Source organism: Scyliorhinus torazame, chromosome 5 (assembly GCF_047496885.1).
Source record: "Scyliorhinus torazame isolate Kashiwa2021f chromosome 5, sScyTor2.1, whole genome shotgun sequence".
Lineage (NCBI taxonomy): Eukaryota > Metazoa > Chordata > Chondrichthyes > Carcharhiniformes > Scyliorhinidae > Scyliorhinus > Scyliorhinus torazame.
The window spans coordinates 306,948,905-306,968,268 of record NC_092711.1 but is presented as its reverse complement, the minus strand read 5'-3'; the positions used below and the strand labels follow the sequence as shown (position 1 = coordinate 306,968,268).

General features: G+C 48.0%; 1 protein-coding gene across 2 annotated transcripts in view; it reads left to right on the top strand.

Annotated features, from left to right (window-relative positions):
• LOC140421291 (mitogen-activated protein kinase kinase kinase kinase 4) overlaps positions 1 to 19,364 on the top strand; it is a 404,363-nt gene that overhangs the window by 377,496 nt on the left and 7,503 nt on the right. For both annotated transcript variants that reach the window (XM_072505898.1, XM_072505897.1), the window contains 2 exons: positions 2,625 to 2,784; positions 13,551 to 13,690. In XM_072505898.1, the coding sequence (XP_072361999.1) occupies positions 2,625 to 2,784; positions 13,551 to 13,690 (300 nt within the window). The remainder of the gene's footprint in view (positions 1 to 2,624; positions 2,785 to 13,550; positions 13,691 to 19,364) is intronic.

The following is a 19,364-nucleotide window of genomic DNA, read 5'->3' as shown; positions in this document are numbered from 1 at the left end:
TGTAATGGCAACAACATCATAGTTCCAAGTACTAATCCAAGCTCTAAGTTCATCTGCCTTACCCGTAATACCTCTTGCATTAAAACATATGCACTTCAGGCCACCAGACCCGCTGTGTTCAGCAACTTCTCCCTGTCTGCTCTGCATCAGAGCCCCACTGTCCTTATTCCCTAGTTCTCCATCAATGCTCTCACCTTCTGACCTATTGCTCCCGTGCCCACCCCCCTGCCATACTAGTTTAAACCCTCCCGTGTGACTTCAAATGTCTTCAAATGAGACGTCAAAATAAGGCCCCATCTTCCCTCTTAGACACAAAAGATCCCATGGCACTACCTAGTGTCATGTGAGGGTACCTTTAAGACATGGATGTTTAAGCAATGTACCTTTAAGAAAACAGTGATGTCAGAGAGTGGGTGGAGCTGGGCTTTAGGTCAGCCATTTTGGCAGGATTTTAGTTTCAGTTTAAAAACAGCTTGTGGGTGTCTGTGCGTTTCCAGAGAGCTGCAAGTTTTAAAAACAGCTCGTGTGTGTCTGTGTTTGCAGTGAGCTGTGATGTCTGCCATAAAAGACCATCTCTGGATCATTTGGGTGATTTAAACTTATAATAGTGAAGCCTTTAACCTGATGTGATTTTGTTTAAAGGTGTTAAGTCTCTTGGAAGTTTGAAGGAACATTTTAAGGAATTATTTACTGTTGCAATATTTTCTGAGTTATCTTTGAAGTAAGGGGTGTTAAGAGATCCAATGTTTATTGAAGATGTTAAGTTGAGTTCATGGAATAAACAGTGTTCTGTGTTTGAAAACCCACGTGTCCATAATTGTAATCCCACACCGAGGGAACAAGCCGTGTGCTCGGAAAAGCAACAAATCCATTAAAGGGAGACGTTGGTTGAACTCCATGATACATTTTGAGGTTCTGAAAACGCCTCGCCCATAACACTAGCCTGGAACTTCTTCTCTATATCTTGATCAATATTATCCCTCAACTAATGTCACTAAAACAGGTTATCTTGGCCGGGATTCTCCGCCGGGGTGATTCTCCATTATGCCGGCGCCCGGGGGTTTCCTGGCGGCGTGGGGCTGCCCACAATGGGAAACCCCATTGGCAGAAATGTGGCGCGGCGGGGCGGAGAATCCCACCCATAATCATGAGCACATTGCTGTTGGTGGGATCTCACTGTGCAAATTGGCTGGTGCATTTCCTACATTACAACAGTGACTCCATTGACTGTAAAGCGCGTTGGGCTGCCTTGAGCTTATGAAGGGTGCTATAAAAATGCAAAAATGTTTGCTCTTTTCTTACCTGAATAAGATAGCTCCAATTGATCCAGCATCTGCAACCTTTTGGGTGAGGAGAGTTCTAAGTTTCTGTCTACCCTTCTTGTGAACAGAGTGCACACTGTTGCTTCACAGCGCCAGGGACCCGGGTTCGATTCCCGGCTTGGTTCACTGTCTGTGCGGAGTCTGCACGTTTTCCCCCGTGTCTGCGTGGGTTTCCTCCGGGCGCTCCGGTTACCTCTCACAAGTCCCGAAAGACGTGCTTGTTCGGTGAATTGGACATTCTGAATTCTCCCTCAGTGTATCCGAACAGGCGCCGGAGTGTGGCGACTCGGGGATTTTCACAGTAGCTTCATTGCAGTGTTCATTCCAGCCTACTTGTGACAATAATCGAGATTATTATTTTTAAGTGTCTCCTGGCTTTCGTTGAATGGGCGAACTCTAAGTTTCAGATTCTGTCCCACTTGCTGTGCCATAGGGGAAATCTGCAGTAAGGATGGTAAATGAGAGTGTGTCATTGCGTCAGGTGAAAACATTGATTTTGCCGAATGGAGCAAGCAAGGGACAAATCTTTGCACTGTCTCCGGCCGACTTAGTTTGCTACTTGTACCACACAGCGCAGACAGAGTGGAAGAGTTAATTTTCCCCGTGTGCACTCAGCACAGATTGTGCAGCACAATTGGCTGAGGCGGAATGATTCGTCGATCTGCCCTCCTTATTACCAGGGTCCCCACTTGGCAGCCTGGCTGCTTCATGAGGTTCTAAAAATAAAGCACCCCCTCGGTGCCTTTCATGTTGCACAGCATGCAGCTTGCGGGGCCTGCTCTGGTGACAGGGTATATTGTTTTGGGAATCACCTGATGGAGAGCAAGCCTTTATTAAAGCTGGCTCACTGTCGAGTGTTCCAGTTTTGTTTGGAAGCTCGGCGATTGACGTTCAGGCATTCTCCTGCCTTCCTCACACACTTACCTCATGAGAATAACGAGGCAGCGGATGAAAATTGCCCTCCGACTGTGGATGCCGGTTCTGATGCTGAGGATAGTAGTAGCTGAAAAATGGGCTTCTGGTGGCAGCTTAAACACACGCAGCCTGGCAAGTAGAGAAAAATAAATTGGGTCTTTCTACAACCCTGTTTGCTGCAAATGAGACTTTGTTTTTGAAAAAACATTCATATTTGAGTACCCAAATATGAGGCTTCATTATTGTAACACGCTTGTGAATTCTAATGCCTGATATGTTGTGGTTCTCTCTCCTGTGTGACCAATGTTTTTTTTTAGCATGAGTGCATTTGCTGTGGAGAAATGTTTCTGGCTAAATAGTAATGTTTTCACGTGAACCTTCGTTCAGATCCAGGGCTGCATTCATCCGCATGCAATTGTTATCCTTCCGAACACTAATGGGATGGAGCTGTTGGTTTGCTACGAGGATGAAGGGGTCTACATAAATACCTACGGTCGGATCACCAAGGAGATGGTCGTGCAGTGGGGGGAGATGCCCACCTCGATTGGTATGTGTACACTTTCCAGCTCCTGTGACAGTAAAAGTGTTTCATTTCCCGGCTTCAGTGCTGCCTGATTTCCTAACATCTGTTTCTGTCTCAAAAATCAGTTGCTGACTCGTGCGAGGAGATTTCAACTGAGTACCGACTGAATACCTGGCCTTGTATCTGTCCACAGACTAACTTCTCTCCCCACCCCCCCTACCCAGATCAGCTTAAGTTATGCATTTTCATTTCATCTCCCGCATGCTTAAGAATATTTTGAAATCTGGATGGGCTCCTGTCTCTCACTTGCCAGGTTTATAATAATAATTTATTGTCACAAGTAGGCTTACATTAACACTGCAATGAAGTTACTGTGAAAATCCCCTAGTCGTCACATTCCGGCGCCTGTTCGGGTACACTGCGGGAGAATTCAGAATGTCCAAATTACCTATCAAGCACGTCTTTCGGGACTTGTGGGAGGAAACCGGACCACCCGGAGGAAACCCACGCAGACACGGGGAGAGCGTGCAGACTCTGCACAAGCCGGGAATCGAACCTGGGACCCTGGAGCTGTGAAGCAACACTGCTACCCACTGTGCTGTCACGCTGCCCAGGTTTCTCCTGAGGTAAACTTCTGTTTATAGAGCTGTAGTGCACCTAGGTTCAATTCACCGCGTGTCCACCCATGAGTCAGAAAACTGAGGTTTCCAGCTTTACCGGCCCGAGATAGGTCAAAACGTTTGCTTGCCTGGCTTTTCCTACCAGATCCCATGGTGCAGTGTTAGATGGGGATAAGTAGTTTGTGAACAAAGATACATAACCTGGCTTGGCGCACAAATGATTCTTTGCACATACATTGTGAGTGGGACAGTGGTCACTGGCGAGATGAGCTAGAGTCTTGAATCTGTCTGATTGGACGCATATTCCTTGGCTGCACTTTAATTGCAGTACAAAACATTGAAATAAATGAAGCTATCTCGCAAAACGACAATACAAATGGAAAATGCTGGAATACATTCAGCAGGTCAGCATCTGGGCAAAGAAAAACAGGGGCAACTCATCAAAACTTTCAGCAGTGGGCGAATCAAGGGTTATGGGGATAAGGCGGGAGAGTGGAGTTGAGGGGTGGGATTCTCCCATCCGGCAGCAGAGTGTCCACGCCGTTGCGTTTCATGACGGCGTGAACGGGCCGCTGGGAGTACCGTAGGGGCCAGCACGGCGCTGGAGTGCTTCACGCCGCTCCAGCCTCCCATCCCGGCGTGAACTGTGCGCCGCGGGATCCGCGCATGCGCAGTGGTGCCAGCGCCAACCCGCGCATGCGCGGTGGCCTCCCTCAACACAAGGCCCCAACGCAACATGGCGCGGGAGTTCAGGGGCTGGCGCGGAAGAAAATAGGCCCGGGGAGCGAGAGGCCAGCCCGCCGATCGGTGGGCCCCGGCCACAGGCCACGCCCTATCAGAGGCCCCCCTCGGGGTTGGAGCCCCCCCCACAGGCCACCCCCCCCCCCGACCCTGCGCGCAGAGTTCCCGCAGGCTGCGACCAGATGTGGACGGCGTCGGCGGGACTCTGTCTTTTTAGAGCGGCCGCTCGGCCCATCCGGGCCGAAGAATCAGCGGCCTGGCCGCGTAATAGAATCGCGTGCCGCCGTCAGGGCGGCGTGGCCCGGTTGCGGGGATTCTCCAGCCTAGCCCCGGGCTGGGAGAATCCGGCCCGAGGAGTCCCCTATCAGATCAGTTATGATCTCATTGCGTGGCAGAGCAGACTCGATGGGCCTGATACCAATCAATCCAGTCAAAATGGTAGTTAACAAGAACTGTGGTTTCAAACAGCTAGAATGTGCCCACCAGAAGCTTCTCCCGCACTGAGAGGCTGTCCCGGATCGATGGGTTATATACCTTCTCAGAGGGGCGGAGCCACAGGCGGAGCCAACAACAACATCAACACAATAACAGTAACAGTGAGTAAATACAATAATATATACAACAGCCATACGTGGCTCACCACAGGGTCAAATGGCCTACTTCTGCTCCTATGTCTTATGGTCACAGATGATTCCCGTCGAACCTGCTCTGCCACTCAATACAGCCATGAGCAGGGAGTTGGCTTAATGTCCTGGTCAACTTCCATCCCTCAACCTGCAAATACATCAACTCGTCACACATTTCATCCGCAGTTTCTGAGCCCTTTCTGTGTATAAATTGGCTGCTGTCTTTGCCTACATTACTACAGTGACTGTACTTCAGAAGTAATTCATTGGACTGTGAAGTGTTTCCTGAACATTCGACAAGAGCAAGTCGTAAATGTCGTTAAGTGTCCCAACAAAACACAGCGCCCTCAATGGCGATATGAGGGCAGATGACCAAAAGCTTAGTCAAAGAGGTGGGTTTGAAGGAGTGACTTAAAAGAGAAGAGAGAGAGCAGAAGGTAATTCAGTAGTTTGGGGCCTGGTGGGCTGATGGCACAACTGCCAATGGTGGAGCCCTGCTACATTTAGAAAAGGTGCTCTATAAAGTGCACACAGCCTTTATTTGTTATCCCCTCGTCGCCATACCGCATAAGGACACAAAATTAAAGATTCTAGAGGGGCTTGACAGCATAGGCACTAGGAGGTAGTTTCTCCTGGGGGAATCTAAAACACAGGGCACAGTCTCAGGGTAAGGGGTTAATCAAGTCGGGCTGAGATGAGGAGGAAATTCTTCACTCAAAGGGTTGTGGAGTTCTCTACCTCCGAGGGTTGTGGAAGCTCCATCGTTGAATATGTTTAATGCTGAGGTAGACAGAATTTCGTTTTCTCACAGACTCGGGGGATATGGAGATCAGGCGGGAAAATGGAGTTGAAATCTGAGGTCTGTCATGATCGCATTGAATGGTAGAGCAGGATCGAAGGGCCGAATGGACTGCTCCTGCTCCTACCCCTTACACTTTCATCATAGAACTGTTACAGCGCAGAAGAAGGCCATTCAGCCCATCATATCTGTGCCGGCTCTCCATAGTAGCAATTTAGCTAGTGTCACTCCACTTCCTTTCCCCCGTAGCCCAGCACATTCTACCTTTTCAGTATGTTTGCACAAATATAGTTGCCTAATAATTATCATTATATTTTGCTGTAGGTCTCTTTTCATGTGTCCTAACATTGTACTGCTGGTTAGAAACTCTGTGACATTCTCATAGGATGGGAATAGAGGGATACGGACCCAGGAAGTGTAGAAGATTTTAGTTTAGACGGGCAGCATGGTCGGCACAGGCTTGGAGGGCCGAAGGGCCTGTTCCTGTGCTGTACTTCTCTTTGTTCTTTGTTCTATTTGCCAGCAATATTGCTCTTTGGTTCCAGTTCTGCTCAGAATCATAGAGCACGTAACATACAAACATACAAATGAGGAGCAGGAGTGGGCCATTCGGCCCCTCCATCCTGCCCCGCCATTCAATACGATCATGGCTGATCTGATTGTGACCTTAACCCCCATCTTCCTGCCTACCTACATGACCTTTCACCCCTTTGCTGATCAAGAATCCAACTAACTCTGCCTTAAAAATATTCAATGACTCGGCTTCCATCACCTTTCCCAAGACTCCCAGCTGCCTGATCGAAAAAAAATATCCTCACTTCTGACCTAAATGGGCGATCCCTTATTTTTAAACAGTCATCCCGAATACTAGGTTCTCCCACAGGAATATGGGCAGCATGGTAGCATAGTGGTTAGCAGTATGGCTTCACAGCTCCAGCAATGGTTCGATTCCCAGCTTGGGTCACTGTCTGTGCGGAGTCTGCACATTCTCCCCGTGTCTGCATGGGTTTCCTCTGGGTGCTCCGGTTTCCTCCCACAAGTACCGAAAGACGTGCTGTTAGGTAATTTGGACATTCTGAATTCTCCCTCTGTGTACCCGAACAGGCGCTGAAGTGTGGCGAATAGGGGATTTTCACAGTAACGTCATTGCAGTGTTAATGTAAGCCGCCTTGTGGCAATAAAAATTATTATTATTATTCCAAGAGGAAACATCCTCTCCACATTCACCTTGTCAAGATTCCTCAGGATCTTATATGATTTAATCAAGTCACCTCTTACTGTTCTAAACTCCAGCAGATACAAACCAAGCTTGTCCAATCCACCATTCTGAATATTAATGTAGTAAATCTCTGAATTACTTCCAAAACATTTACATCCTCCATTGAATAAGGAGACCAATACCGTACACAGTACTTCAGTTGTGGTTTCATCCAATGCCTTGTACTTAATCATAGAATCCCTACAGTGCAGGAGGCCATTCGGCCCATTGAGTCTTCACCAACCCTTGGAAAGAGCACACCCAAGTTCCCGCCTCCCTCCACCCCGCACTGTCACCATGCCACACTTATAACTTAAACATAACCTCCCTACCTTTGTATTCAATTCCCCTCACAAAAAATGACAACATTCTATCATGTTTCCTAATACCTGCTGCACCTGCACTCCGCTAGCCTTTATGATTCATGCACCAGACCCCCAAGGTCCCTCTCTATCTCAGGGCTCTGCAATCTCTCACCATTTAGATAAAATGTTTCTTTTTTATTTATCCTGCCAAAGTGGACAATTCCACACTTTCCCACTTTGTACTCCATTCGCCAAGTCTTTGCTCGCTCACCTAACCTATCTGTATTCCTTTGTGTGTCCCCATCACATCTTACTATCCTACCTATCTTTGAGCAAATTTGGTAACAACCCCTTGAGGACTGAAGCAGGCCATTCGGTTTGTCTTGTTTGTACTGACTCCATGAAACAACTATCCAATCAGTCCCACTCCTCCCAGCTCTTTCTCTGTAGCCCAGTAATTGTTGACCTGTCTGTGTCGAATTCCCATTTTAAAGTTATTGTCTAATCTGGGGCGGGATTCTACCCTACCCGGCGGGGCGGGGGGTTCCGGCGTAATGGAGCAGCGGGAACCACTCCGGCGTCGGGCCGACCTCCGCACCTTTAGGGGCCAAGCCCTCACCTTGAGGGGCTAGGCCCGCGTCGGAGTGGTTTCCGCTCCGCCGGCTGGCGGGAAAGGCCTTTGGCGCCACGCCAGCCGGTGCCGAAAGGTCTTTGCCGGGCGACGCATGCGCGGGAGCGTCAGCGGCTGCACAGGGGAGGGGGTCTCTTCCACCTCCGCCATAGTGAAGACCATGGCGAAGGCGGAAGAAAAGGAGTGCCATCACGGCACAGGCCTGCCCGCAGATCGGTGGGCCCCGATCGCGGGCCAGGCCACCGTGGGGGCACCCCCCGTGGCCAGATCGCCCCGCGCCCCCCCCAGGACCCCGGAGCCCGCCCACGCCGCCTTGTCCCGCCGTTCAAAAGGTGATTTAATCCACGCCGGAGGGAGAGGGTTGACAGCGGCGGGACTTCGGCCCATCGCAGGCCGGAGAATCGGCGGGGGTGGGCCCGCTGACCGGCACGGCGCGATTCCCGCCCCCGCCGACCGGTGTGCCACGATTCCCGCCCCCGCCGAATCTCTGGTGGCGGAGAATTCGGGACACGGCGGGGGCGGGATTCACGCCAGCCCCCGGCGATTCTCCGACCCGGTAGGGGGTCGGAGAATCGTGCCCCTGTTTCCACCACTGTTTCATGCACTGCAGCCGGGCAGCCCGTGGTCATCTGGGACTATGCCGATTTTACTTATTGCATCTTAGAACATCATAACTCACTGCGTAATTTGTTGTTGATCAAATTAGGTGATGACACAGTTGGCACGGCAACGATTCATGTACTTTGAGAAAAAAATAGTAGGGTTTCTAGTTGTGGAGCAAGTTAGTGACACTGATGCAGAAATAACTCAGTGACTCATTGAGTCTTTGATTTATTTTGTTTATTTCTTCCGTCTGTCTTCACTGTCTGTATCAGTGGGATACAGTGATACTGTCTGTATCAGTGGGAATTCTCAGTCGACTCGCAAGTATTTACCACGGGAATCAAATTTTAGCTCCTCGTTGTTCTGCACTTTAACTGTTGAAATTTCTGGTCATACTCTGTTCACCCAGAAGGACCATGATTGGCAACCACTCTTTACCCTTGGAATGTGATGTGACTAAAGTGGTTTGCCAGGGCACTTGTGAAGATAGTTAAGAATCAGCATTGGGTTTGCGATCGGTCACGCACAGGTCAGACCAGATAAAGGTGGCAGATTCCCTTACCTTAAGGACATAATATGCACATTTGCACTTTTTATAATATATTAACGAATGCTTTGCAAAAGCCAAATACTGCATATTCTGGAAATCTGAAATAAAGGCAGAAAATGCTAGAACCGCTCAGTAGTTCAGTCAACATCTGTGGACAAGGAAAAGCTAACAATTCGGGGCGATGACCTACTTCTGTGTCTTGACCCCATTCAAATTTTTTGACTCCATTTCCTGCCCAGCAAATGGCCAGATTGCGAAGCTGACTGGGAACAGGGCAAGGAATCCTGTAGATAGGACGCAGCATCTGGGAATCCTTGGGACCATCTATGGCTATTAGAGAGGATTGGTGGGGGTTACACACAGGGCATGGCACAGAGGATGGGACCAATTGCAAGGAGGTGAGATTACAAGTGGGGAGAAGAGTTTGTGAGGTGACTGGGAGGGCTGGGGGGGAAGGAGAGCTCCCATTGTGAGAGGTCCCAGGGGTGGGGGTGGGGCGGGGGGTGGGTGGGGGGGGGGTGTTCTGAGTATCCAGGGGTGGGGGATTCCACGAGATCACGGGAAGCGATCATCAGATCATGGAGCCTGGTAGTTTGAGGATTTTAGAGGTGCGATATTGGAAGACCGTGGGAGCTTTGCTTGAAGGGTTTGGCGGGATGCACTCTTGCTCCTTCTGGCCCACAAGCATTGCTATAAAAACATTCACTCGCTGAATCCAACGGTTCTTGTCTCCCTTCAGTTGCTGAGTCCTGACAAATAGGTGCTGGAGGTGTTAAATTTAAATTGCTGAAATAATTACTGACCTTCTCAGGAACAGGTTCCTCCTCCGAGCCCAAACCAGCCATGCTTAAACAGGACATAGTCACGTTTCCATTAAATTGGGGTCAAAGGTTCCATTTTTAACAACTTAACCTCCCTCCCCAACACTGTCCCGTTCATCCAACAGGCAGTGGAATTACTCCTGTGGTCTTCACTTCAATGGAATCAAATGCTGCTTACCTCTTGACAACACTTTATAAGCTTGAAGGTCACTATAAAGTAGCAATTAAACCGATTTAGCGCTGATCTTTTTCAAAAAACAAAAACTAATGTCTCACTCCATATTTGTAACCCCTTATCCCTGGTGAATATACCCTCACACATTCCTTCTCTCTGCTTCCTACAGGGAGTGTCCATTCTCTAGTCAATAGAACCGTCAACCCAGGCTGTCTGCACTTTTGATGGCCATCTCTTGTCCAGGATTACAAAATTACATTAAATATATTTTAAGTTACAGGTCCTTGTTCAAGAAGTTTTACTCAAACATAAACTTCCAGATAAGTGCACAATGACATACATCATCTGCAACGTCTCGATGGCCACAGGTTTTACTCCATTGTCACAATATTTGTAACGATTTAGGTATCAGAATGTCAGTCATATTCCTGGCAAAGGAATTGGGGTTTTTTTTTTTGCATCTGTTAGTTTTGTCTGATGTCTAATATAAGAGATGATTGTTGGTGTGAAGGAAAGCTGCTGGATTGGTTCAAGGATAGACATGATGGTGGATTTTCAGATCTGGGACACAAGAACTAAAAATACCAATTTATATTAGTCTTGTATACTTAAATCTTATTGACCTATTCATTATTTAGCGATATGAATGGACAGAATTTGAGCCACAGGGAAATTAAAATGTAGAGTGAAACCAAGCGGATTTTATAGTGTTACATTCCTCTCTTCCTTGATCCATTAGAGCAGTGTTTTTCAAATATTTTTTCCCGAAAGTCTACTTTTACCAACTGGCCGACCTTTGGGATCCACGTCACATTCGCGTACCCAGTCTATCCTAGTGTTTTGGAATCTAAAGTTTTCTTGCCCCAGGCAATGGAGGAGAAGAAAATCATCTCGTCTTCCTGTTCCTAATCACTAGCCAGTACCCCCTGGTGCATTGAGCTTACGTCAGCATTGACTGAGGACAGCATTAGACATGCCTGTGATGTCCTCCCATTTATAAAGGTTCACTCTCCAGCGTCACACATGAAGAATAGTTACTCATGAGAGATACTGGCGAGCCACCAACAATTGTGGACCTGCATTCATCGCTGGACACTGCCCCAAGGGGAAAAAAAGTGAATGAAGAAGACTGAGGAGAGGAGAACAAAGAACAGATATCACTGGGAGAAAGCCGTATGTGGTTCTTGCAAATGAAACAGCCATAATTTTGAAGATAGTGATGTTGAAATATTGATTTATTATTGGCTTAATTGCAATTCAATTACTTGACGCACGTTTATTCAACTTCAAATTATACAATTAGAAACAAGTTCATCAATATTGATGAATGCTGACAACACTAAAACTGACCCACAGAAAACTGATAAACTAAACGTTCTGGTCGTCATTAATCAGACAAAATGGACATTGAATAAGATTTTCTTAGATATTCAATTGTCGCATCATGATAAGCTCATGTCTCCCCAGCCAGAGGACATGCCATTGCAGTCACTTCATGGAGGCTGTTGGCTCCAATAATGTAGCACTTGCTGCAATGGCAGCCAATTCCCTCCCACTGAACGTGGGTCCATGGCGTCGCTCACACACGCGCTGATGGTCCCTCAGCAGCAGCCAGACTGCAAGAGGATCTGCAGAAAATCTTCAAGCTATTTGTCTGCACAGAGACATTGCCTTGGATATATTGTCGTCATCACTAACAACACAACAAACACAAAGACACACGGGGAATCCTTGTGTGCTCCCTCACTGAGGGCTCTGATGTACTCTGACTCTTGAGCTTGCCGGTGAGTTCTCTGATCACCTTCTGATTCTTCACGGACTCTTTCTGCTGCAAAATGGTCTCCCGGAGGGGCAGTATGGTCCCCTTGATGTCGTCCATCCGACAACTGTCCTGCATCATGGCAGAGCACATGAGGTCCATGTCCCAGGAGTTGAACTGCAGATGGACCGCATCTGGGTGAAGTCTTGGGCCACAGCTTTGGCCAAGAGTCAGAAAGTCATAGAGTTGTACAGTGCAGAAAAGGCCCTTCGGCCCAAGAAATCTGCACTGACGATAATTACCCCTAATCTTGCACTATTCCCACTTACCAGCACTTGTCCCATATCCTTGAATGTGATAGTATTCCAAGTTTTTAAAAATTAATTTACATTAATTTTAAATGGTCGTCGCTAGTTAGGCCAGTATTTATTGCCCGTCCCTAGTTGCCCTTCAGAAGGTGGTGGTGAGTTGCCTTCTTGAACTGCTGCACTCCCTGGGGTGTAGGTACATGCACTGTGCTGTTAAGGGGGAGTCCCAGGATTTTGACCCAGCGACTGTGAAGGAACGGCGATATATTTCCAAGTTGGGGAGTTGAGTGACTCGAAGGGAAAGCTCCTGGTGGTGGGGTTCTCGGGTATCTGCTGCTCTTGTCTGTCTAAATGGTAGTGGTGGTGGGTTTGGAAGTCATTGTCTAAGGTACCTTAGTGAGTTACTGCAGTGCATCTTGTAGATGATACACACGGCTGCTGCTGTTCGTCGGTGGTTGTGAGATTGAATGTTTGTGGAAGGGGGAATAATCAGGCGGGCTGCTTTGTCTTGGATGGTGTCAAGCTTCTTAAGTGTTGTTGGAACTGCACACATCCAGGCTCGTGGGAAGCATTCCATTACACTCCTGATTTGTGCCTTATCGATGGTGGACAGTCTTTGGGGGGGTCAGGAGGTGAGGTACTCGCTGCAGGATTCCTAGTCTTTGACCTGCTCTGGTAGCCACAGTATTAATATGGCTAGACAAGATCAGTTTCTGATCAATGGTAACCCCCAGGATGTTGATTGTGGGGGATTCAACGATAGTAATGCCATTGAATGTCAGTGTCATTGATGGCCAATCCTCTCTTGTCAGAGATGGTAATTGCCTGGCTCATGTTTCAAGTCCTTGTCCAAGAGCTTTTAAACGGTTGTGAGGTTTCCAGCCACCACTACCTTCCCAGGCAGTGCATTCCAGATTCTCACCACATGGACAGCAGCAATTCAAGAAGGCAGCTCACTACTATCGTCTCAACTCCAATTTAAGATGGTCAATAATTGTTGGCCTTTTCAGTAAAACGTGTAGCCTGCAAAGGAAGACCAAGCAATTTAAAAATAAGAAAAGGCACGTTGCCAATGTAATTAAAATTCGAGATCTGCTAAGGGCCAAAATTGGTTGGGCACAGAGATCTGGGAGGGTTAAAGAGCTGGCGGGGGTTACGGAGATCGGGATTTGTCCAGCAGTATTCCTTTATAAGTCACATAGTGTACCAAGGCTCTCTGTCAAGGGACCACACGTTATATAAGGTGCTGCGGAAGACTGTCTCCTTTGGTATGTCCCTGGTCCCACCCAGTATGAATAACTGCAAGTCACGGCTCGGTTAATAGCACTCTCACCTCTGAGTGAGGAGATTGTGCTACTCTAGGAATTGAGGCTATGAATCAAGGCTGACACTCCGATGCAGCGCTGAGGGAGTGCTGCAGCATTGCCTTCAGGATGAGGTGTTAACCGGACGCCTGTTCTTTTTCACTGCCTTTCATTTTTGCTCCATCAAGGAACAAGTGAAAGAAAGTGGAAGGAAATTGATTCTTTTGTGAAGAAAGGAGAAAGACATTCTGATGGCACCAGGGATTGACTCTTTTCCTTTTATCTTGTAGCATATATCCAATCAAATCACATAATGGGTTGGGGAGAGAAGGCAATCGAACTTCGTTCTGTGGAGAGTGGACGTCTTGATGGAGTGTTTATGCACAAAAAAGCGCAGAAACTGAAATTCCTGTGTGAAAGAAATGACAAGGTAATCACCAGAATCTGCAGTGTTATATTCATGTATGAATGTTTGTCACATTGCTCTCAGGACTAGCGATTTCCAGAGTTCACTCATTTAACGAGCGGCACTTTAATAGTGTCTTTTTGATACTTCCTGCGAACTATTTACTATCACTGTGTTCTCACCAAGGACTCGAGGGTACTCTTAACCTCCTTCCCATAAGCCTTGGGTCGAGTTCATTGGGCCAACGCTTGTTGCTCAAGACAGGACCTCAAAACAAGTTATAAAAACAGGAAAGCCCTGGAAAGAAACCCAAAACACCTGCTGAGATGCTGCTGCACTTTTCCGTTCTCCCTTCATATTTGCAGAATCTGCAGTATTTTGCATTTCGCTCAAAACCAGCCTAACTTAGCCATTTATCCTAATGATGTTGTGGAGCTTCTGCAGTTCCATTTTCCTGCATAATGGAAGAATGGTACCGGGTGTCATGATATTCAAACACACACATCATGATAGACACACCAACAGACAAATCAGAACACACAACACCACAACCAATGACAGAAAGATATAAAAGCACAGACACGACCCCTGGTGGTTAGTAAGAGCTGCAGAGGAGAACCAGGACAGAGCTATTGCCAAAGACACTCAGGGAGACAGCACGTGCAGAGTATCCAGAACGAACTGTATTATAAGAGTTATAATAAAATAGAGTTGTACCACATACAACTGTGTTGGCTCATCTGTGCACCAGAGCACCCAACACCACATGGTACAGGAGTGGATCGATACCTGCCGGCATACCTCCGTGTACACAGACAACCAGCAGTGCCCAGGCATGATGTACGAGCTCCCGGTTCCGCAGGCGCTCCAGTGCGACGGCGACCTCCACGAAAACTGGCGGCGATTCCGGCAAATGTTCGAGTTGTTCCTGGCGGCAGCTGAACTCAAGGACCTGGATGATAAGGAAAAAATTGAATTTCTCCTCACCGTCGCCGGTGCAAGGGCAAGAGCAATGTTCAGAAGGTTCAGGTTCTTCAGGAGGCAGCAAAGGCACGATTACCAGGCAGTCATGGACAAATTCGCCAAGTACTGTGAAGAATACGCAATCCAATGGGGACTTAAAGGTAAGAAAAGCTGCAGTACTCACCTCGTGGCTGGGATCCCGGAGCCCGAAATCCCGGGCCTGAGAAAAGGCTGGGTCGAGGTCGGCGGCCATCTTGCTAAAGGTATAACGCTAGCACAGTTGCGCGAGAAGTGCGCAGAACCGGAAGTTTCGTTTGCGCATGCGCAATATGGTGCGCATGCGCAGTTAAGAAAACGGCCATCGGTAAAGGAACAGCGATCTGAGCATGCGCAGTCGCTTCCTACGTGCTACATACCGAGCGACAGGATGTCAGAGGCCCCAGACTGCACCAATTTAAAAAGGAAATGTCCCAAATCCAATTTAAAAGGGAAACGTCCCAAATCAAAAAAACAAAAATCTGTTAAAGCTGTAAAACAACCTTCCTTCACCTGGAATGACAGCACAGTGCCGCAAATTGACCCAGGAGATGAATTTTACCTCCGAAGAACCCTCCGACAAGCAGTTACCTACGCACAAGCCGATGATTCCGACCTTGAATACTTCGATGACGATTTTTACAGTGTTTCCGGACCTCGCGAGCCCAATGATAGCTCCGTGGTCCTATATGACTATGACTCGGACGAACCTTTCGTGTTGCACATTGGCGGCCCCCACATTGAATCCGACGCAGATGCGGATTCATTTTTCGGATTTGAGGATCTTCAACCCAGCAGATATGACGTTCCAACTTATCAGTACCGGATGATGCTGCAGCCTGACATTAACAGACAGGGAGCGGTGCAAGCACACGGAGAGTGCCCTGCTGCCACACAGAGCGTGGTCCACGTCCCGCTCAAAGTTCCCGACTCTATGAAAGACGACATGCAAGACTCCAGAGCGCAGTCCTCGCATGAACCAGAAGTGACTCCAGTGTCACAAGCCTCCACAGAGAGCTCGTGGACGGACTCCACGATGGAAGGAACGCAAGACTCCAGAGCGCAGTCCTTGCAGGAACAAGACCATGAGGGTCTAGCAACCTCTCCTGACCAACCAGCGGCAGACGATGCAAGTCTGCCATGCTCCCGTGAACAGCAAGAAGGCTATAACAGCCTACCATGCTCCACTACACAGCAGCATGACCATGACGGTCTCTCATGCTACAATAAAGGGCACAGCGCTGAAGACTGTTCAAGCCCAACTGAAGACAAGCCAAAGGAATCGCCTCGTCCAAGCCCGAAGAAAAAAGGTTTATGCGCTGACCTTCAGGATCATTGTAGCCGAACAGAGATTAATAATGCAGCACGGCCACAGAAGGATGCTGAGGATTTGCTAACGAAATTAATTGAATGTTTAGCTTGCAAGGAGCAGACTGAGAATTGCCAGTGTTTTAGTACGGATCGAAAAAATGGACAAGACATTGATCCTCAGGTAATGGAAATAACACAACCTGAATCATATCTACAGCAGGGACAAATGTCTCCCTTCAACACAATGCCGCAAAATCCCAACTTCGGAGACCAGCAGTTCGTCAGTAATGACTCTTCAAACCTGGAGGGGAACATTAATTGCATTGAACCTATACACACTCCACTGATTATTGAGCAGAACATTGGAGCAAGAATCCTGAGGACACCGACATCGAGTAGCCAGATAACGAATTTAAAACCCACAGCAGTTTCAAGTGAACCAAGTGTGCTTTCCACTAATGGTGAAGATGCAGATAAGGTCGACCCGATTATCCATTGTACCACACTAACCCTAGTGATTAAGCAGTTATGTATGGGGAGTATAATGTGGGCAATTGAGAACAGTAAAAGAGAGACTGTGACCATGCCAGTCCCAGCAAAATCAGACCCAGAGACCATGAAGGCATGTACATTAAACAAAGTTACATATGAGGTACCTGAGAAGAAAAGTGAAACGGAATGTTCTTTGGAAAATGGTACAATGTCGATAGAAACAGTGGATCCTGTATTCGAGACCATACATATGGGAGAATTTGGGGGTAATAAACAAGGTTCTGCAATGTCTGGGGGAAGATTTAAAGTTCCAAAGAAGAAAAGCCCAAATGAAGGACAATGGCAAGACAATGACAGTCCACCGACATGGTGTGCACCACCAGATGAAAACTCTGACAATTTACCCAACCCTAGTGAACAGCAAGCTGCTAATGACGATCTATCCACGGGATGTGAGACGAGTGACGACAGCATCCCACTTCCCATGCAAAAGGTGCAAGGTGACAGACCTCGCCTAGTGCGTACCGAGGCACTCAACGATCACGGTGGGACCACTGACGACTGCGGTGGCGGCGCACCGCTTCCACCCTCGATGGCTCGAGCCTCTCCACTGGTTGGTGCATTCCTGCATGTTCCGACTCCAGAAGTGCAGCTTCAGGGAATCTCGGCTGCCTCCAGTGAACCTGTTGGGACTCCGGACGGGGGGCATCGACGGAAGGCAGACCGGACTCCAGATGGGGAGCAGCCAAGCGCCGACTCTGATCTGCGCACGCCAGACCTTGCTCCGGACGGGCGGTGCCGCGGCCTTGGTGATGGCACGCTCAGGGTGACGGCAGATGCCACGGCGACAGGGAATGGATCGCGTGGCAGTCCCACTGGGTCGGCAGTGGCAACCAGCACCGGCGGTCCAAGATGGACACACCAACTCGCGCCATCGCCAGACGTTGATACGAGCAACAATTCTCTCTCCAAGGCGACATGCTTCGACGCTTCTCTGCGGAGTCGCCCTTCCGGCACAGCAGGTGGCTGGAACCAGCGTACACGGTCTTGGCCAACTTCCACATCTGGCACAGTCATCGCCTTGCATGATATTAGTGATGGTGCTACTTCGATGGCAACGACCCATCGGCTACAAGATGCCGTCCACCACAAACATAAAAAGAAAACAGACTCCACCTTGTTCCTGGCATGCAGGGCGGATGGATTGGTGCGTAGGCGCAATCAGCGGGCTTTGTGCCGCCTTCCACGCTCGCAACTGCACCGTACGCACACGCCGGATCCTCCACTGGTTCCCAAGGATGACTTCGTGGAGATGCCACGGATCATGCCCCTTCCATCGCCACCAGAACCAAACCACAGCCAGGGCACCACTAACAAAGATGTTGAATGTTATATTTGCAAGAATGAAAAAAACCAAGCACTGCATGAAGTACAACAAATGGTAAAGTAGAGACTTCGGCAACAGCATCACCTCCAACAGTCCAAGGTGAACCAGTGTGACCCCAAATCTCCACAGCTGAACCGGCTTGAGGACCAGCCCATTCTTGAGGCGGTCACCCATTAGACTGGACTTATAACGCTGTTAATACGTTCAAAAAGTCAAACACTTCTGTATTATAACCTGTTGTTGTTTATTGTTCCAGATATCGTCTGACCGGACCAATGTTCAAGTTTTTTTTTTCTCTCGCATCCAAGTTTTGTTATGGTACAACCTTGTTAGTGTGACGCACCCGACATCGCCCCATGTAAATAGTTACGTCATAAACACACGCTGTACACAACACAAACGCACACTCTTAGATGCACTCACTACACAATTATATTTATAACCACGTAGGCACTTGTCTTTGTAAAAAGGGGGGATGTCATGATATTCAAACACACACATCATGATAGACACACCAACAGACAAATCAGAACACACAACACCACAACCAATGACAGAAAGATATAAAAGCACAGACACGACCCCTGGTGGTTAGTAAGAGCTGCAGAGGAGAACCAGGACAGAGCTATTGCCAAAGACACTCAGGGAGACAGCACGTGCAGAATATCCAGAACGAACTGTATTATAAGAGTTATAATAAAATAGAGTTGTACCACATACAACTGTGTTGGCTCATCTGTGCACCAGAGCACCCAACACCACACCGGGGTTTCGGGACTTAACTTACGAAGGGAGATTATAGTGAAGCTAGGATTGTTCTTTCTGAGGTAAACATTGGCAACGTGAGATTGAATTGGGGTTTTCAAGTTATGAGGGATTTAGCTCGACTGGATAAAGAGAGATTGGGAAATGAATCGGTGGAGTGGGGGTGGGGCAGTGCAAATTTATGATGATTGGCAAACGAGCCAGCGGAGAACTGAGAAGAATCTTGTTTACGCAGTAAATTGTTACAATCTGGAATGTGCTGTCTGAAAGGATACAAATTCAGTTGTAACATTAAACAAGGAATTGGATATACACTTGAAGAGGGAGCATTTTCAGGACAATAGGGAACGAACAGGGGATTGGGGCTAATTGGTAGCTCTTTCAGACAGTCAACACAGGCACGAGGGGCTTAAGTAGTCTCGTTCTGTGCTCCATGATTCTATAACATGAAAGTTTTATAAAAATGCAATTTATCTCTCACAAAGATAGCATATCAATTACAACAGCAACAACTTGTATTTATATATTGCCTTTAATGTAGTGATTAAGCCTGATATAAATATCCTGGGTTGGTTGTATATCCATATACGATGCGGACAACAACCATTCTTTAATGGGTGCTGTGATACTTGACAATTTGATTAACAATCCCCAATGATTGAATTATAATGGGGCGGGATTTTCCGGTCATCCCCACCAGCGGGATCTTCCTGACCCACTGACAGCATCCCCCCTCCCCCCACT